The following is a 16,805-nucleotide window of genomic DNA, read 5'->3' as shown; positions in this document are numbered from 1 at the left end:
AAAAAAAAAAAAAAAATCATATTAAAATTAGATTGGCTGGGGAAAAGCAAAATTAAAATATTACTTATTTTTAAGTGCAATTAATGGTTATTAAGAAACTATAAATTATTGTCATTTTGTATTCAACAAGAATGATAAAAATTTTTATCATATTTATTCCCATTGCATAGAGTATTTGACCTTGTAATGTCATAGTTGATCTGAAAAGGCAGTGGAAGATATTCATATAAAGGCTATTGGTATTTTAAAATAACATTTGGTTGAAAGGATAAGATTTAGATTCGTGTTCATTATAAAATTGTGTAATTAATGAGTAAGGCTTCATAAATAACATGTACCCAACGATCTGAAAAATCTAAGTGATGACATCATTGATCTAGCTTAGGAGTAAGTAGATTCGGAAAGGAATAATGACTGGTTGCTATGACAATGTGGCTCTCACCAGCTGCTGATTTGTTGCTTGAACACAGGGTTTTACGTGCAAGATCCAGGCTCTGCGTGATAAGCTGTGGATCTTCCTGGTTCAGTCTTTCTATGCTGTTCGTCACACAGAAAGCTGGAAGCTCATGAGCACAGATGATCAACAGAAAATCCAAGCAGGTATGTTAGCCTCGAGATATATTTATTCTTATATTATGATCTTTGTAACAGTAGATATTTTGGGGGCATTCTGTTAAGTAGTAAGATTAATGTTTGTGTGCTTCTGTTCAGTAATAGGGTGCTAACTGAAACTAGTGATCGTATGTTTAGGCAGTTTTTATAAATCATGCTGTTTTGCTGTTCTAAGAAAATGAAACTCATTTCCTTTATATATATGTATATTTCAATTTTTAGTCCTACTATATATTAGCAGCAATATTCTAGACAAATTTGCTTAAAAGCATTCTTGTGAAGAGATTAGAAGTACAAGAAAATGTAATCCACATAGAACAGAGTACCAAACATATTTTCTCCTCCTTTTAAAAAATATTTCACCATAAAGCATTTCCATCTTTTTCATAAGATGCTCTTTCTTGTGGTTTTGCCTAGAATAGATGGCTTTATTTCACAATTGATTGGTTCAGTGATGTGGTGTGTGCTATTGCAGAGAGTCCCTCAGGAGCCACACAGTGGGCTCTGACATTTAATAGATATCATTGGAAACATTACCATTAAACAAAAGATGTATATTGCTCAGTGTGTGTTTGTTTCAAAAATATTAAAATAAAAATTTGAGAGTGTATAACTAAAAATGGCTTCATGGCTATTTTCTGGTTAAAGCAGTTGACTTAGAAATAATATTGGCGTACTCAGCAAGTATACTTTAAAAACGTTTTAAGTTAAGAGACTATATTTTATGATGCATATATCTTTGTGCTATGACATGGAAGCTATATGTGATAAAATATATTCTTAATAATGCATAAATATGTTAAATTCTTTAGTGGCATAGTCAGAATATGATCTGCTCTGTCTTACATTATAAACATGACATGACAGTGTGGCTAGAGTGACCTGAGAGCACTTTTCAAAGAAATTCCATTTTTTAACAAAAACCATCAGAAGAAGATCTTTAGAAATTGGGAATTTTTTTCTTGTGACTATTTCTATGCTGATTTCTAAATGACAGTTTATCTTTACTAAAAAATCAATACCATATGAAGAAATATGATAAGATCAGCATTCCTTCAGTAGGTGTCCTTCAACTCTCTTCTGATTGGTAACAAACTTTGTTTTTCTCTATTTTAGAGGATTTGATAGTTAAGTTGAGCTTCAAACAATGTTCTTTAATTCTTCAAAGTGCCAATTAAAAATACATGTAAATATACATATATACAAACACATATCTAAATAAAATGTTTATGGCAATCCAACTAATTATCAAAAAGGACTTTTCATTCTGTTACATTGTAACAGTATAATAATAATTTTTTAAAATCTTAAATACATTGAAATATAATGAGTCCTGACTTATCCATAATTATTGCATTGGGAAAGCCAGATAAAGGAATGGTTCTGGGTTGTCTTTGTTATAATATTTATGTTCTAGTTGAGTTACTACTGACCTTTGGGAGAAATTTTTTATTTTAATTTCTTCCTGTATATTATTGTGCAGAGTCATTTGCTTACTGCAAATCAGTCCTTTTAATACCATTTCTAGGATCCTGCTTTGTCTTATAGCATATACCCTATAGAATAGAGGTCATGGAAGATGCATAGTAGATATAAATAAACTTAATTTATTTTTTATTAACTGATTTAATAAAAATCAAATAATTTTTGGAGATTATATTTTTTCTTCAAAATATATTTTAAAGCCTAGTAATCTTCAAAAGAAAGAAGTAGATTAGCTTAACTGTATTTATAGCTCTTGTACCATTATTCTTACCTATATATTTTCCTGACATTATTCAAATTCTTACTTGAAGTGCATAACCACGAGTTGCCCTAATAATTCCCATGTAACCCTATCTTATAAAATGAGTTTTTATTTATTTCTAAAAACTATGATACTGATTTGAGGATTGTTTCTTGTTTTATTTTCAACAGAACCTTATTTTTTTTCTCTTTGATTTCCTCTTTCCTCATGATATATCTGCAAAACCAGAAAATATTTTTAGTTAATTTCAAGAGTATTTTTACGTTTTATAGGGTAAACATTTTCTTACAGTTAATAACTTGTAAAATATTACATTTGCCACAATCTGTAATTTTTTGAAATTTGAAAAACTAAATGGAACCAGTTATCTAAAATTTCACAGTTTGAGAAAATTCGGGTTTTTAAAATAAATATATGAATCTTCTCAGTGAGATTGTACATTTCTTATTTATTAATTTTAATACCATAAAATCTTAGAAACCAGAGAATACGATTTAAAATCAGCCTCTTTAAAAAACATTCTAAAATATAATAGGGAATTGTTTTTGTGTACTAGATTGGTTTCAGTTTTTTTAAGTTATTTCCATTGAAATGTGACTTTTTTCTACTAGCATACTATTTTCCCTTTACTTGTAATAATAATGCTTCCTATAAAAATAAATTGCTATTTCTTCCTACAGCTGCATTTGACAAAGGTGATGATCGAAGACTTGGCAAAAAGCCTATATTCAGTAGCTCTCAGGTAAACTTTCTAAATCTTACAGGTCTAAATGAAAATAGATACCAAATTATTTAAATTTTATTATTTTATATTTCAGAATAAGTTTTTAAAATCTATCCATTTGTTAATTAAAGCTATTTCTTTATAAAAATAATTTTGTCTTTTTTTAAATCAAGTGAACATTTAATAATTTTTTAAATGATGTGAATTTTTGATATCCAGCTGGCATGGGAAGTGCTACTTGTTTCATTTCCTTGAAAATCTTTTTGGCAACTAACATATTGGAGCTATTTCAGTAGATTAGAAATTGTTTAGAATTCTAGACCTAATTCAATGTCTATTTTTCTAATTAACCTACTTCTTACAAAAGAAGGTTGTAGTTGTTCTAGTTTTTCCTACACCAAGATTTTAATTCACATAATATATTTTGGTGTTTAAAAAAAAGCAATTAGTACTAAAGAGTATAATTTTGTTTTGCTTTAAAAGTTACTTGGTGTATTTGTGTGAGGTATCTAAAATAGTCAAACTCTTAGAAACAAAGGTACAATTATGGTTGTTGGGACTAGGGGGAAAGGAGATAAGGGAAGTGAATGAATACTTGGTGTATTCATTATAATCTGAAATACATTTTTCTTCCCCCAAATTATTATTAATGATGGTTAGGGTTCCAAGCTAACTTACAGATGCTCACTTAACCAAGAATACATTTGAAGTACAAAATTATTCTAACCTACTATGTGCATTACAGTGATATTAAGAAGACATACATTGAGAGTTCCAGTTTGGAATGTAAACAACATATTGCTCTTGCAGAACAGGATAGCGGAATCCTCTCTTCTTCCTCATCCTCCGGTAGAAAGCAACTAATGCAGCTCCAAGCCACAAACCAAGAGCTCTCATGGCTTGAGGTTAAGCTCCACATTTCTTGAGTAAGAAATTGTAGGATTCTGGAGCTTTTTGGATTAAACTTCCTAGGACTGTTTTCTAGCATGTGATTCACAATATACTAGCTCCATTATGCATTCCACCTACGAACATCTAGCATCAACTAAGTTTGAGAGTTGCTATACACCATAACTCCTCTTAGAGACCAAAGATGCGTATTATACATTAAAAGTGTTGAGAAACACTATAGTAAAGAATACATTTGAATTTTGTTTCACCCAAAATTTCCCCCAATTTTATAACTGTGGAAAACCACTAGGCTCCCCCTCAAGCCCTTTTAAGCATATTATACAGTTCCACAGAACATACACTAGGAAATGGTACCTTAGGACATTTTTTTCTATGTACTAGTTCCCTGTTAATCCCTATGTTGAAGGCCCGAGGGAATTAGCCTACCTGCCTTCTTTCCCCCTCTTATCAACCAGCCTTTTCCTCCTTCCTTGCCTTATAGCAAAATAGAACAAAATCTCATTATTCTTCCTTATTTTCCTGATTTTGAGGTTGTCTGAGGGTTTTTTCTGTTAACAACAATGAGAAGGAAACAGGGTAATAAGTTTCCATCCAAAAGGTAGTAATACACTGAAATGGATGCTGGATGTAAAATCAGAAGAGTTCAAATCTCAACTTCACATTTATCATCTGTGTCATCTGTGAGTCTTAGTTTGCTTATCTATAAAATGATGTAATAAAACCTAGCAGGATTATTGTTTGAAAATTAGGTGAAATAATTTATGTGCAATTATCTGGTATGTAGTGAGTACTCAATAAATGTGGAATGAATAAGTGTGTTTTCCAAACAGAGAGAGATCATTAGGAGGTAGGAGAAAGTTAATCAGATAAGACAGAAAGAAAGGTTTAAGAAGAGTGCTGATATTAAAATATTTAAGGATGAAATATGATACCTGGGATTTGCTTCAAAACAAAATTGGTCATGAATTGATAATTTTTAAAGCCAGGTATTAAGTACATGGGGATTCATTATACTGTTCTATCTTTTTTTGATTATATTTAAATTTTTCTATAATAAGAAGTTAACCAAAAAAGGGACTGGTACTAGAATAGAAATGGTGTCCAAGAGGAATGCTTTAGAGCTGTGGCCCCCAACCCCCAGGCCGCCTCAGACCAGTACTGGTCCATGGCCTGTCAGGAACCGGGCCCACAGCAGCAGGCGAGCGAGCGAGCGAAGCTTCATCTGTATTTACAGCCGCTCCCTATGGCTCGCATCACCGCCTGAGCTCCGCCTCCTGTCAGATCAGCGGGGGCATTAGATTCCGCATTATGGTGAGTTGTGTAATTATTTCATTATATATTACAATGTAATAACAGAAATACAGTGCACAATAAATGTAATGAGCTTGAATCATCCTGAAACCTTCTCCCCACCCCCTGACCCCCAGTCCATGGAAAAATTGTCTTCCATGAAACCGGTCCCTGGTAGCAAAAAGATTGGGGACTGCTGCTTTAGAGGGTTACCTTCTTTTTCTTCATTTTTGTTAATGAAATGTGGTGTCCATTCCCAGTTGGCCATTTGTATATAAGAAATATATGTAAACTTGGTGGATATAAGGTAGAGACTACCTAGAAATGTGTATTCACTGAATCCTTATCATGCTGTATTATGTTAATGTGCAATTTCTAAAGGACTGTAGTTACCTCATTCATACACTACACAAATTTCACCCATAGCATAACACTTCAAAATGCATAGATGCAAGGATAGAGTAAATCGAGTAGAATCAATTTTAAGGGTGGGAAAGAGTTCTAAAAGCAGAAGTCAGCCTGGTTTTAAGTATTAAAAATAGAGAAATATTTTGGGGGCTAAGATTTGATCAAGAAGAAAAAATGAGGACCAAACCTATTTGAACTTTGTAAATGTTAGATAGACTCCTATAATACTGCTGTGAATAGGACCACTCTCCACTCATAATCCGAGGCCCAGAGATATTAATACTTCTTAAGTATCCCAGATCGGTTAGAGGCAACTCCAGGACAAGAATCTAGTGATTCCTTTGTCACCACACTTTGCTTTTCTCTAAATTTAGCCAAGTCATTTATTTATTTACTATTTGTCCCTATACACATACTTGTGTGCACACACATACATATATATGTTATTTTGTCTTAAACAACTTTAATGCAATTAGAACCTTTTTATATTTAGAAATAATTAGACCTTAAACTATATATAGATACATGCCCAGTTTTAACAACACTGATCACACTTTTTTTTGAGTACCCAATATGTGACAGGCATGGCGCTAAGAGTTTTAGATATAAAAGATGAAGACAGCACAGGCTCTGCCTTATACCTCTACAGTCTCATACAGCTTTCCAAAGGGAAAAACCAAATATTTACATACTCACATAAAGAAAGACAATATAATATTAAAATTTTATTCTAAAATTTCTACCAACTTTTAAAATTTTGTTGTTCCCTTCCATGTCAGGGTTGGTTCTAAGCAAAATGGTGAAGTTAGGTGCATTTATCTTCAGTGCCCATTTATATTTGCCCCTTTTTACCTTCTTGAACTATGTTTAGGATTCTTTTTCCTCTCCTGCCTATAGACAGTTAATACTATCTTGTTCTTCCCAAAACTAAGCTTTTCAGATGTAATATGTTGTGTTTCTTAAGAGCTTTTTGTTTTTTTAATGAGGACTCCAAGAAGTTAACTATTCTTACCACAGAGGATAAAATATTTAGTGATAAAATTTCTGGCATTTGGGATATGATTGAAGGAGAATTTTTGGTGCAAATCTTTATAATGTCCCTCAAATTATGCCATATAGATGACTCCCTGCTTGAGGCAGTAGTCGTGAGCCCAAACTCTGGTTCCAATCCTTACCAGCGTGTGACCTTGGGTAAATCATATACCTACTTTAATCCCTAATTTCCTATCTAAGAAATGGAAATAGCCATAGGAGCCATTTCATAGGATTGTTTTGAGGGTTAAGTGAGATAAGGTATGAAAAAGATTTAGCACAGAACCTGAGACTGGGCCCTCAAAAAATCTTAGATATTGTTTTCATTCACTCAAGACATCCTGAACTTTTAGGTATCAATCTCTCTATAACTTCATAAATTAAAATAGTATGCCTCTTAAATAAACATTTTATGCTGTGTTTCAGATTTAAGATAATATAATCAGAGGCACAAAGTTTTGATCAAAATGATCAAAGCTGATTCAAGTTTTGAGTGGCTCTAAATCATAATATGAACTTTGCTATTTTTTTCTTTGAAAAACTGGTTTTTTGAAATATAAAGTAGTATATGTCAAAGACTTCAGTCAAATTACAAAGTTTTTTTTTTCTTCTTTATAGCAAAGGAGACAAGTTTCTGACTCTGGTGTTATAAAAAACAAATCTTGGAGGGGAAATAACAAGAAAGAGTGTTGGAGTTATCTCTCTACTAATCAAAAGATGAAATCCGATGGATTAGGAGCATCTGGACATTCATCGAGTACTAATAGAAATAGTATAAACAAAACTTTGAAGCATGATGCTTTAAAGGAAAAGAATGGCACAAAAATAGCATCTAAGATTACAAAGGAATTAAAACCTGGGGAAAAAAATGTTTCTGGAAAGCCCAAAACTGTAATAAAACCCAAAACAGAAAACAGTGATCATGCAAGGTTGGAAAACATATCACCTAAACAAGTTGTGGAAAGATCAGCAACAGCAGCAGCAACTGGACAGAAAACTTCATTAAATGGAAAAGGAGTGAGAAATCAGGAAGGTCAAATTACAGGTGCCAGACCCAAGGTACTCACTGGAAACTTAAACGTGCAAGCCAAAGCAAAGCCTTTGAAGAAAGTGACAGGGAAAGATTCTCCATGCCTGAGCATCACAGGACCCTCCAGCATATCGGCAAATTCAAGTATGGAACTATTGACTTCCAGTGAATGTCTGGATGAACCAGAACAAAATGGATCAGTGGAAAGAGAGAAGCTGTCTGGCCATAAACTATCCTTTTGTGATTCTCCAGGACAAACAGTGAAAAACAGTGTAGACAATGTCAAAACTTCCACTCTAGGTGGGTTCTAGCACTCTGATTTTAGTAGCTCCTGCCAGTTACAGTTCCTAGAAAAAAGTAATCCTGTATTTGTGCTTTTATTTAGTTTCAAATACCTAAAAATATTTATTTATATGCAAATTGAGAGAAAACATAGTCCTTCCCACTTTAACAATTTTGTTTATAGTGTCTGACAAATAAATTTACACATAATTGTTACATACTTAATGTGTTCTATCTCCTGACTCACTTTTTCTTAATTTATAACAGCAAAATCTCGACCTGTTTCAAGAGTTACCAATGGAACTTCCAATAAAAAAAGTATTCGTGAACAAGACACTAACATGAGTAACAGGTAAGTCTTCATTTAATGTTTTCCCTATATGTTAGCTTTCTCTGAAAGTTAATTATATACTGACTTCTAGCTAAATATTTTAAAATATCTTTCCTTCTTTGTTAAAAACTTTAATGTATTTACACAAAGATATTTTTAAGCTGTTTTCTTATTTATTAAGTTAGTGTATTTATGCAAAATGATGGTTGATGCAAAATATTAGAAGAATATCTTGATTTATACTTGTGCCACATGATTATACATTGCTTTATTATACATGCTCTATAGTTTTATAAACTTAAAGACCTATGAACATATAATTCTTCTATTTTCAGAATATTTTTTTTTTAATTTCTTAAGAAAAATTCTATTTCAGGTATGGGTCTTTAAAAAGTTTGTTTTGGAATATCAGTGTAATACTGGATGCAAATAATTTTTCTTAGTGTACTAAAGAAGGTCAGTAGCAAAGGATATAGCGACCCAGTACCACAGGCAATTTTGAAGAAACGAGGAAATGGCAATGGATGTGCTGCAGCTCAGCAGAGGACGAAAAGCACCCCATCTAATCTTGCTAAAACTCAAGGTAATGCTGAAATAGTCCTGGGTATCATGAATATTATTTTCTTGTTTAAATTGGATTAAGCAGAACTCTCATTTGAATGTCAGTAGCAAATAAGCAAAATATAGTTTTACTCATTTTATATTTGTTTCACAGTATAAAGAATTTATACTTTTACTTTTTGGACAAGTATTTTGGGGTATGGGCTTGGTTTTTATTGTCTTTTGTGAAATGAATAATTAAGAGTCACTAGTTTATCTGTATTTCTGGTCCTTTTATATATTATGCCTATGTTTCTTAAAAGTTTTGTTGATGACTATAGGAATTCCATCTGTAAAACCAGCATTAAAGACCTCTTTAAAAAGTAGTGGTACACTTTAGACAGTTGTATTATAATATGTAAGGAGGAAGAATTTTCCCTCCAGAATCTGTGCCATGACCATTGTTTTTCAATGTTCCAAGAAACAAAAGAGTACTGTTCAGAATGCATGATTTGCTAACAACTGATTTTAAAAATTACTTTGCTTTATTCATTAAGCATTCACATATATAAGAGCAATTTGTAAAATCCTAAAAACAATGTTGGTTTAGATTATGAATTAATACTGAAAGTGAATTAAACAATAAGGCCAAGAAAAATTATTCATATTCTATTAATAGCTAAAAATTAAACATTTAAAATATTCTATTTGACACTTTTGAATATCCAAAATATCATCTCTAAGATTTTAACCAGTGTAAACAAATGGATTCCCAAATTAATCCCTCTTTCTTTCCAGTCAGCTGTTCTAGTTTCCACTGCAGATCTAAGTTGTTAACCCTAATAAGCTACAATAATAATGACCTGGTTATGAGAAGTAAATTGGTTTTATTCATGTTTGAAGAAAGAAACTATAGCAATTTCAACAATTCTGTTTTACATTTTATACTTAGCTTGATTCTCCTTTTCAGCTCTGTAGAACACAGTAATTTTTTCTCCAGATCTTCAAAGGAGAGACCCTTCTTGCTCCTTTGATGTAAGAAAATCAGATTTTTTCACCCTCATATATTTATGCAAATCAAATTTTGGCATCAGGATTAAGGCTCTTTATTTGAGGAAGAGAAATTTTATTTTAATAGTTTTTATTAAGACCATGGAATAGTCCCTCTATATTTTTAATAGAAAAATCTTTTCTTTTTAAATTTTATCATGTAACTAATTCTTTTTTTTTTAATTTTTTTTTTTATTTCAGCATATTATGGGGGTACAGATGTTTAGGTTACATGTGTTGCCCTTGGTTCCCCCCCACCAAGTCCATGTTTCAAATATGTCCATCCTTCGGGTAGTGCGCATTGCACTCCTTGTGTATACAAATACCCGTCCCCTCCTCCCTCCTCCCCCCTCTTCCCGCCGCCCTCCCCCTTCCCAAACATCCAATAGATGTTGTTCTGATATGTGCATTTATGTGTTGATTAGTTAATACCAATCTGATGGTGAATACAAATGGATCCCGTTCTGCTGCTCTTGTGGTGCCCCACTTTGGATAATGGGCTTAAGTTTAATCCAGGAAAGTATAAGAGGTGCTAGATCACTGTCATTTCTTATGATTGAGTAATATTCCATTGTAAACATATACCAAATTTTGATAATCCACTCATGGATTGACGGGCACTTGGGTTGTTTCCACATTCTTGCAATAGTGAATTGTGCTGCCATAAACATTCGGGTGCAGATGTCCTTATCGTAGAATGTTTTGTGCTCTTTTGGGTAGATGCCTAATAGTGCTATTGCTGGATCGAATGGTATTTCTATTTTTAGCTCTCTGAGGTATCTCCAAATTCTTTTCCACAGAGGTTGCACTAATTTGCAGTCCCACCAGCAGTGTAGAAGTGTTCCTGTCTCTCCACATCCTTGCCAACATTTGTTGTTTTGTGTTTTTTTGATAGAGGCCAATCTCACCGGGGTTAGGTGATACCTCATTGTGGTTTGGATTTGCATTTCTCTAATGATTAGAGATGTTGAGCATTTTTTTATATGTTTGCTGGCCATTATTCTGTCTTCTTTTGAAAAGTTTCTGCTCATTTCGCTTGCCCATTTGTTGATGGGGTTGTTTGATTTTTTCTTGTTGATTTTTTTGAGTTCTAGATAGATTCTGGTTATCAGCCCTTTATCAGATGTGTAGAGAGCAAATATTTTTTTCCCATTCTGTGAGCTGTCTATTCACTCTAATGATAGTTTCCTTGGCAGTGCAGAAGCTTTTTAATTTGATTAGATCCCACTTATTTATTTTTGTTGCTGCGGCGATTGCTTTGGGGGTCTTCTTCAAGAATTCCTTACCTAGGCCGATGTCTGAAAGGGTCTTCCCAACATCTCCATTTAGAATTCTTAAGGTTTCATGCCTTAGGTTTAAGTCTGTTATCCACCTTGAATTGATTTTTGTGAGAGGTGGGAGGTAGGGGTCTAGTTTCAGTCTTCTGCATGTAGCTATCCAGTTTTCCCAGCACCATTTATTGAAAAGAGATTCTTTTCCCCAGTGTATGTTTTTGTCAGCTTTGTCAAAGATTAGATTACCATATGCAGATGGTTTCATCTCTGGATTCTCAGTCCTGTTCCAGAGGTCAATGTCTCTATTTTTGTGCCAGTACCAAGCTGTTTTAATCACTACAGCCTGATAGTACAGCTTAAAGTCAGGTAAACTGATACCTCCCAGTTTGTTCTTTTTACTTAAGATTATCTCATCATCACTTGTCGAATTAACTTGGAAAAGATAATTATTATTTTGTTTTCTCATTTTTACTTCAATTCTTAAGTTTAAGAATTAGTTACATTTTCAATGTATCTTTTCCAAGTTAATTCAACAAGTGATGATGAGATTCCTAATCTGTAATTGTCCATTTGATCATAGATATGTTACCCTTTCATTGTTTTATTGGTTTTATTTTTAATAAAGTGATTTAAAAATAAATATTAAACTTCACTCACAAATTGGAGAGTGTATTGTATTTCTGAATTTTCTTTTCTTAGGATCCCATGGAGAGTCATCAAATTCAGTAAAATCTTCAGTATCCTCAAAGCTGTCTGATGAAAATGTGACAAAGTTGGACCACAATACAACTATAGATAAACAAACACCTAAGAGAAAAATTGTCAAGCAAGGACACACAACTTTGCCTAAGGTTAATGCAAAAATAGTGGCAGTGCCTAAAAACCTAAATCAGTCAAAGAAAGGTGAAACTTTGAATAATAAAGAGTCAAAACAGAAAATGCTTCCTGGACAGGTTAAATTGAAAACTCAGCCTTCTTCTCAAAGATCTTCAAAAAGTGAAATATCTATTGTTCAAAAAAGTATGCTTCATGATGTACGTGCTAATAATAACAAAGACAATATTTCTGAACAGAAACCTCACAAACTTCTAATTAATCTCACATCTGAAATCAGTGATGCAGAAGCATTCCAGTCATCATGTAGACCTGACCCACAAAAGCCATTAAACAATCAAGAAAAAGAGAAGTCGGTGTTAGAATGCCAAAATATTTCAAAGCTGGATAAATCATTAAAACATGAACTGGAATCAAAACAGATTTGTTTAAATAAAAGTGAAGCAAAATTTCCCAATCACAAACAAACGGATCATTGCAATGCAGCTAACATACATTGTCCTTCTGATGGGAATGATCAGGTAGATTCAAAATTTTATGGCACCACTGCCCTAAAATCCATGACGTCGAATCCAAATGAAAACTCCTTGAGCTCTAATCCAATTTGTGATTCAACAAATGCAGGGCAAATCCATTTAATATCGGATAGGGGGAACCAAGTAGGGAGAAAAGATACAAACAAAAAATCAAGCATTAAATGTGTAAAAGATATATCACCTTGTGTTCCTGAAAGGACAAATGGTACCTTAAATTCTGTTCAAGATGACAAAAAATCTAAAATTCATGTGGAAGACCTGACAGTTCTTAGTCAGTTGTCTGATGACTGTGCTATGAATGAAGACAAACATGCTGCAGCAGACTCAGATATTTCCTCCAAATGTTTTTCGGGACAAGTATCAGAGAAAAATTCTCCTAAAAATATGGAAACATCAGACTCTCCAGAGAGCCATGAAACTCCAGAAACTCCATTTGTGGGTCACTGGAATTTGAGTACCAGCGTTCTGCATCAGAGAGAGAGTCCTGAATCTGACACTGGCAGTGCTACCACATCCTCTGATGACATAAAGCCCAGATCTGAAGACTATGATGCTGGAGGGTCTCAGGATGATGATGGATCAAATGACAGAGGTATTTCTAAATGTGGCACCATGCTGTGCCACGATTTTCTTGGAAGAAGTAGCAGTGATACCAGTACTCCTGAAGAATTAAAAATTTACGATAGTAACTTAAGAATTGAAGTAAAAATGAAAAAACAAAATAGTAATGATCTTTTCCAAGTTAATTCAACAAGTGATGATGAGATTCCTAGAAAAAAGCCAGAAAATTGGTCTCGATCTGCAATAGGCCACCCTAGGGAAAAAGAAAATATTCCACGAGGCAGTGTCCAATTTGCTCAGGAAATAGATCAAATTTCTTCTTCAGCAGATGACACAGAAGATGAAAGGTCTGAGGCTGAAAATGTTGCAGAAAATTTCTCTATATCTAACCCGGTTCCTCAGCAGTTTCAGGGAATCATTAATTTAGCTTTCGAAGATGCAACTGAAAATGAAAGTCGTGAGTTTTCTGCAACTAAAAAGTTTAAAAGGTCAGTTTTACTTTCAGTAGATGAATGTGAAGAACTGGGATCGGATGAAGGGGAAGTCCATACTCCCTTTCAGACTTCTAGAGATTCTTTTTCACCTTCTGATGTTTTTGATGGCATTTCTCATGAACATCATGGAAGGGCCTGCTATTCCAGATTCTCACAAGAAAGTAAAGATAGTGTTTTAGAATGTAAGCAACAAGATAAAAGTAATAGTGTAGGTAAAAATGAAAGCACTGTCTTGAATCTTAGTAGTATTGATTCTTCAAGAAAAGATAAACAGAGTATTTCAGCCACAGAAAAAAAGAACACAATAGATGTCCTATCCAATGGAGGCAGACACCCTCTTCTGGAAGATAAAAAATTAAACAGCAGAAGCAATGTGGATAATGACTTCCAGCAATGCAGCAAACTCTTGGACAGTGATATAAAATCTCAAGAAAGACCATGTCATCTGGAGCTTCATCAAAGAGAACCCAATTCTGACATACCAAAGAACAGCTCTACAAAATCTCTAGACTCCTTTTGGAGTCAAGTTCTGCCTCAGGAAGGTCAAGTGAAAGAGAGCCATTCTACAGCTACTGAAAAAGCTAATATTGCTTTATCTGCAGGTAATGTACAGAAATAGAAACAGTAAATGCATAAGGAAATGAATTTATAGAATTTTAAAGTTGTATGTAGCCCTGAATGTTATATTTAGATAGAATAATTACTTAATGTAACAGATTCAAATTTTAAATGAAAACTTAAATTTCTTAATAATATAAAAATTAGCTACTCATTCTCTATTGTTCATTTAAAATCCTAGTAAAGAATTAATATCTAGTAAAAATTTTGGTTCTTTGTTAGATAGAGCTAACCTACTAAGATTTTACTTGAAAGAATAAAGAGAAAAACTTAGTTTGTTGGTATTTAGTTACTTATGTCTAATTTAACACAAGAATTCTTAACTAGAAATTTTATTATACATTGGATATGATTTATGGACTTGCTAGTATATATCTACGAGGGCTGTGCAATAACTATAGTAATATGTAACTAAAAAGCACTGAATTATTTTAACAGCTAGATTACTACAATTTGTATGGATTTTACAGGGATTAAGACTTTCAAGATCACTATAATTCTATTCTAAAATTTTCAAATAAAAAGTAAATTTCCTAAAAGAGATTATATTTAGATGCAATGATAATATATGAAAAAAGCTCAGGCTTATTTCATATGCTTAGATGATTTCCTGTCTAATTGTTTTGTGTTTTTGTCTTCCTTATTATAGTAATTAGAGCTAATGACCCACATTTAAAATATGCAATAGTGGCTAATTGAGTAGCTATTGTGTATCATAACTAAGAAAAATACTGATCAATAGTTCCTCGTTCAGCAAAATCATAAAAATAAGGAGATCTTTAAAAGTTGTACTTTTTTATTTATTTGTCTTTGCTTGCATCCTCCTTTGCATGTGCAATATACAAATAAGCCTTTAGATAAAATGTATTTATTCCCCCTTTTGGAAATGACTTACCGTAAGAGTCACTATAAAATAACTATGTCTTTTTTTTTCTCTTTAAGTTTCTATTGTAGTGAATTAGATATATGTGCACATTCTATGTTTATGTTTAAACAATTTATGTTGTTTTCTGTATCACAAATTTTCAAATTAAAGTATGGAGAATTATTGTTAGTTACCTATCTGGATTTTGCTGCTAAACATTACCTTTGAATTTTTTAACATAGGAAAAAAATGCCTAAGAAATCTTGTCAATTTTGTATAGATGTTATTTTTCCCATTCTGTGTGTTTTTTTTTTTTTTGGACTATCCCTGTTATATTGTATTAATATTGTTCTACAAAACTCTGAGGGGTACCAATATGTGCAATTTTTACATTGTGTAGTATTATGAATTATTTCAGGAGACATAAATGATTGTGATACACTGGCACAAACCTGCATGTGTGACCATCGGCCTTCAAAAACCCTCTCTCCAATATATGAAATGGATGTAATAGAAGCATTTGAGCAGAAAATGGAATCAGAAGCACACGTTACAGATACGGATTTTGAAGATGATCAACACTTTGCAAAACAAGATTGGACACTATTAAAGCAACTGCTCTCAGAACAGGATTCAAACTTAGATATTATAAATTCTGTTCCTGAAGACTTAAACTTAGCACAGTATCTAATCAATCAGACACTACTTTTAGCACGGGACAGCTCAAAACCTCAGGGTATAGCACATATTGACACTTTGAACAGATGGAGTGAACTAACATCTCCACTTGATGATTCCTCAGCGAGCATTACCATGGCTAGTTTTTCCTCTGAAGATTGTTCACCTCAAGGGGAATGGACAATTCTGGAACTGGAAACTCAGCATTAAGAGTGTTAACATTTAGGGAAATTTTAAACTATGCCACCTCTTTATTTTTTGATGCCTATATTAATATCTAGATGATAATTGCATTAGCCAGAAATAGACTGTCCCTAATATTGAAAGTCTTTCCAATTTAATGAGGTAAACACAGTTTATTTATTAATATGATATGACATGTAGAAAAAATTTTTTTCTAAAATTTTTGAGCATGTTTTCTATGATTATTAGAGAAATTAGAAGAATCATAAGGAAACCCTTGCTTCAGTTTTCCTTTCCTAACTGATTATTTGTTCGCTTGTTTATTATTCAAGAATTTAAAATGTGAATGCACAAGTAGATCAGTCCCTTTACTTTTTGCTCTGCGAATGATAACATAGTAATTCAATAAAAAACTTACTGTGCTTACATCCGTCTATGTAGAGTTAATCTGTGAATAACATTCAAACTCAGGTTCAGGTGGCTGAAGCTGAAGTGTTGGAAAAAACCTTCACTTTCCCAACAGTTCAGGTCCAGATGCACTAAGGCAAGTGCATCTCAAATTTCAACCACATCATTACTAAAACAGGAAAAATGAAATTTCCTGTATCTATCTTTTCTGAATATATTCAGAGAGAGGCATCTGCCCTTGTTCAAAAGCAGTAGGAAAACTGTCTATCTGACTTACCTATGTAGACTCCCTTACAATTAGTTAATCACTCTACATTTTCCATTTCATGTTAGGGATATTTTGGAACTGCACCTGCAATAAGCCAGCACTAAATAAATACTAACTTGAAAATGGGT

At 32.9% G+C, this 16,805-nt stretch overlaps 1 protein-coding gene across 1 annotated transcript in view; it reads left to right on the top strand.

The window, feature by feature from the left end:
- The window catches only part of KIAA1107 (KIAA1107 ortholog), an 18,232-nt gene extending 1,806 nt beyond the window's left edge, over positions 1 to 16,426 (top strand). Inside the window, exons 3-9 of the mRNA XM_012661061.1 lie at positions 471 to 600; positions 3,040 to 3,101; positions 7,344 to 8,055; positions 8,305 to 8,389; positions 8,812 to 8,951; positions 11,932 to 14,259; positions 15,559 to 16,426. Coding sequence (XP_012516515.1) covers positions 471 to 600; positions 3,040 to 3,101; positions 7,344 to 8,055; positions 8,305 to 8,389; positions 8,812 to 8,951; positions 11,932 to 14,259; positions 15,559 to 16,028 — 3,927 coding nt within the window. The 3' untranslated portion in view covers positions 16,029 to 16,426. The remainder of the gene's footprint in view (positions 1 to 470; positions 601 to 3,039; positions 3,102 to 7,343; positions 8,056 to 8,304; positions 8,390 to 8,811; positions 8,952 to 11,931; positions 14,260 to 15,558) is intronic.
- The last annotated feature ends 379 nt before the right edge of the window (positions 16,427 to 16,805 follow it).

This window comes from Propithecus coquereli, unplaced genomic scaffold (assembly GCF_000956105.1).
Source record: "Propithecus coquereli isolate 6110/MARCELLA unplaced genomic scaffold, Pcoq_1.0 Scaffold7, whole genome shotgun sequence".
NCBI classification, from domain to species: Eukaryota; Metazoa; Chordata; class Mammalia; order Primates; family Indriidae; genus Propithecus; species Propithecus coquereli.
The sequence above is the reverse complement of the archived record's forward strand: the minus strand, read 5'-3'. Positions and strand labels throughout refer to the sequence as shown.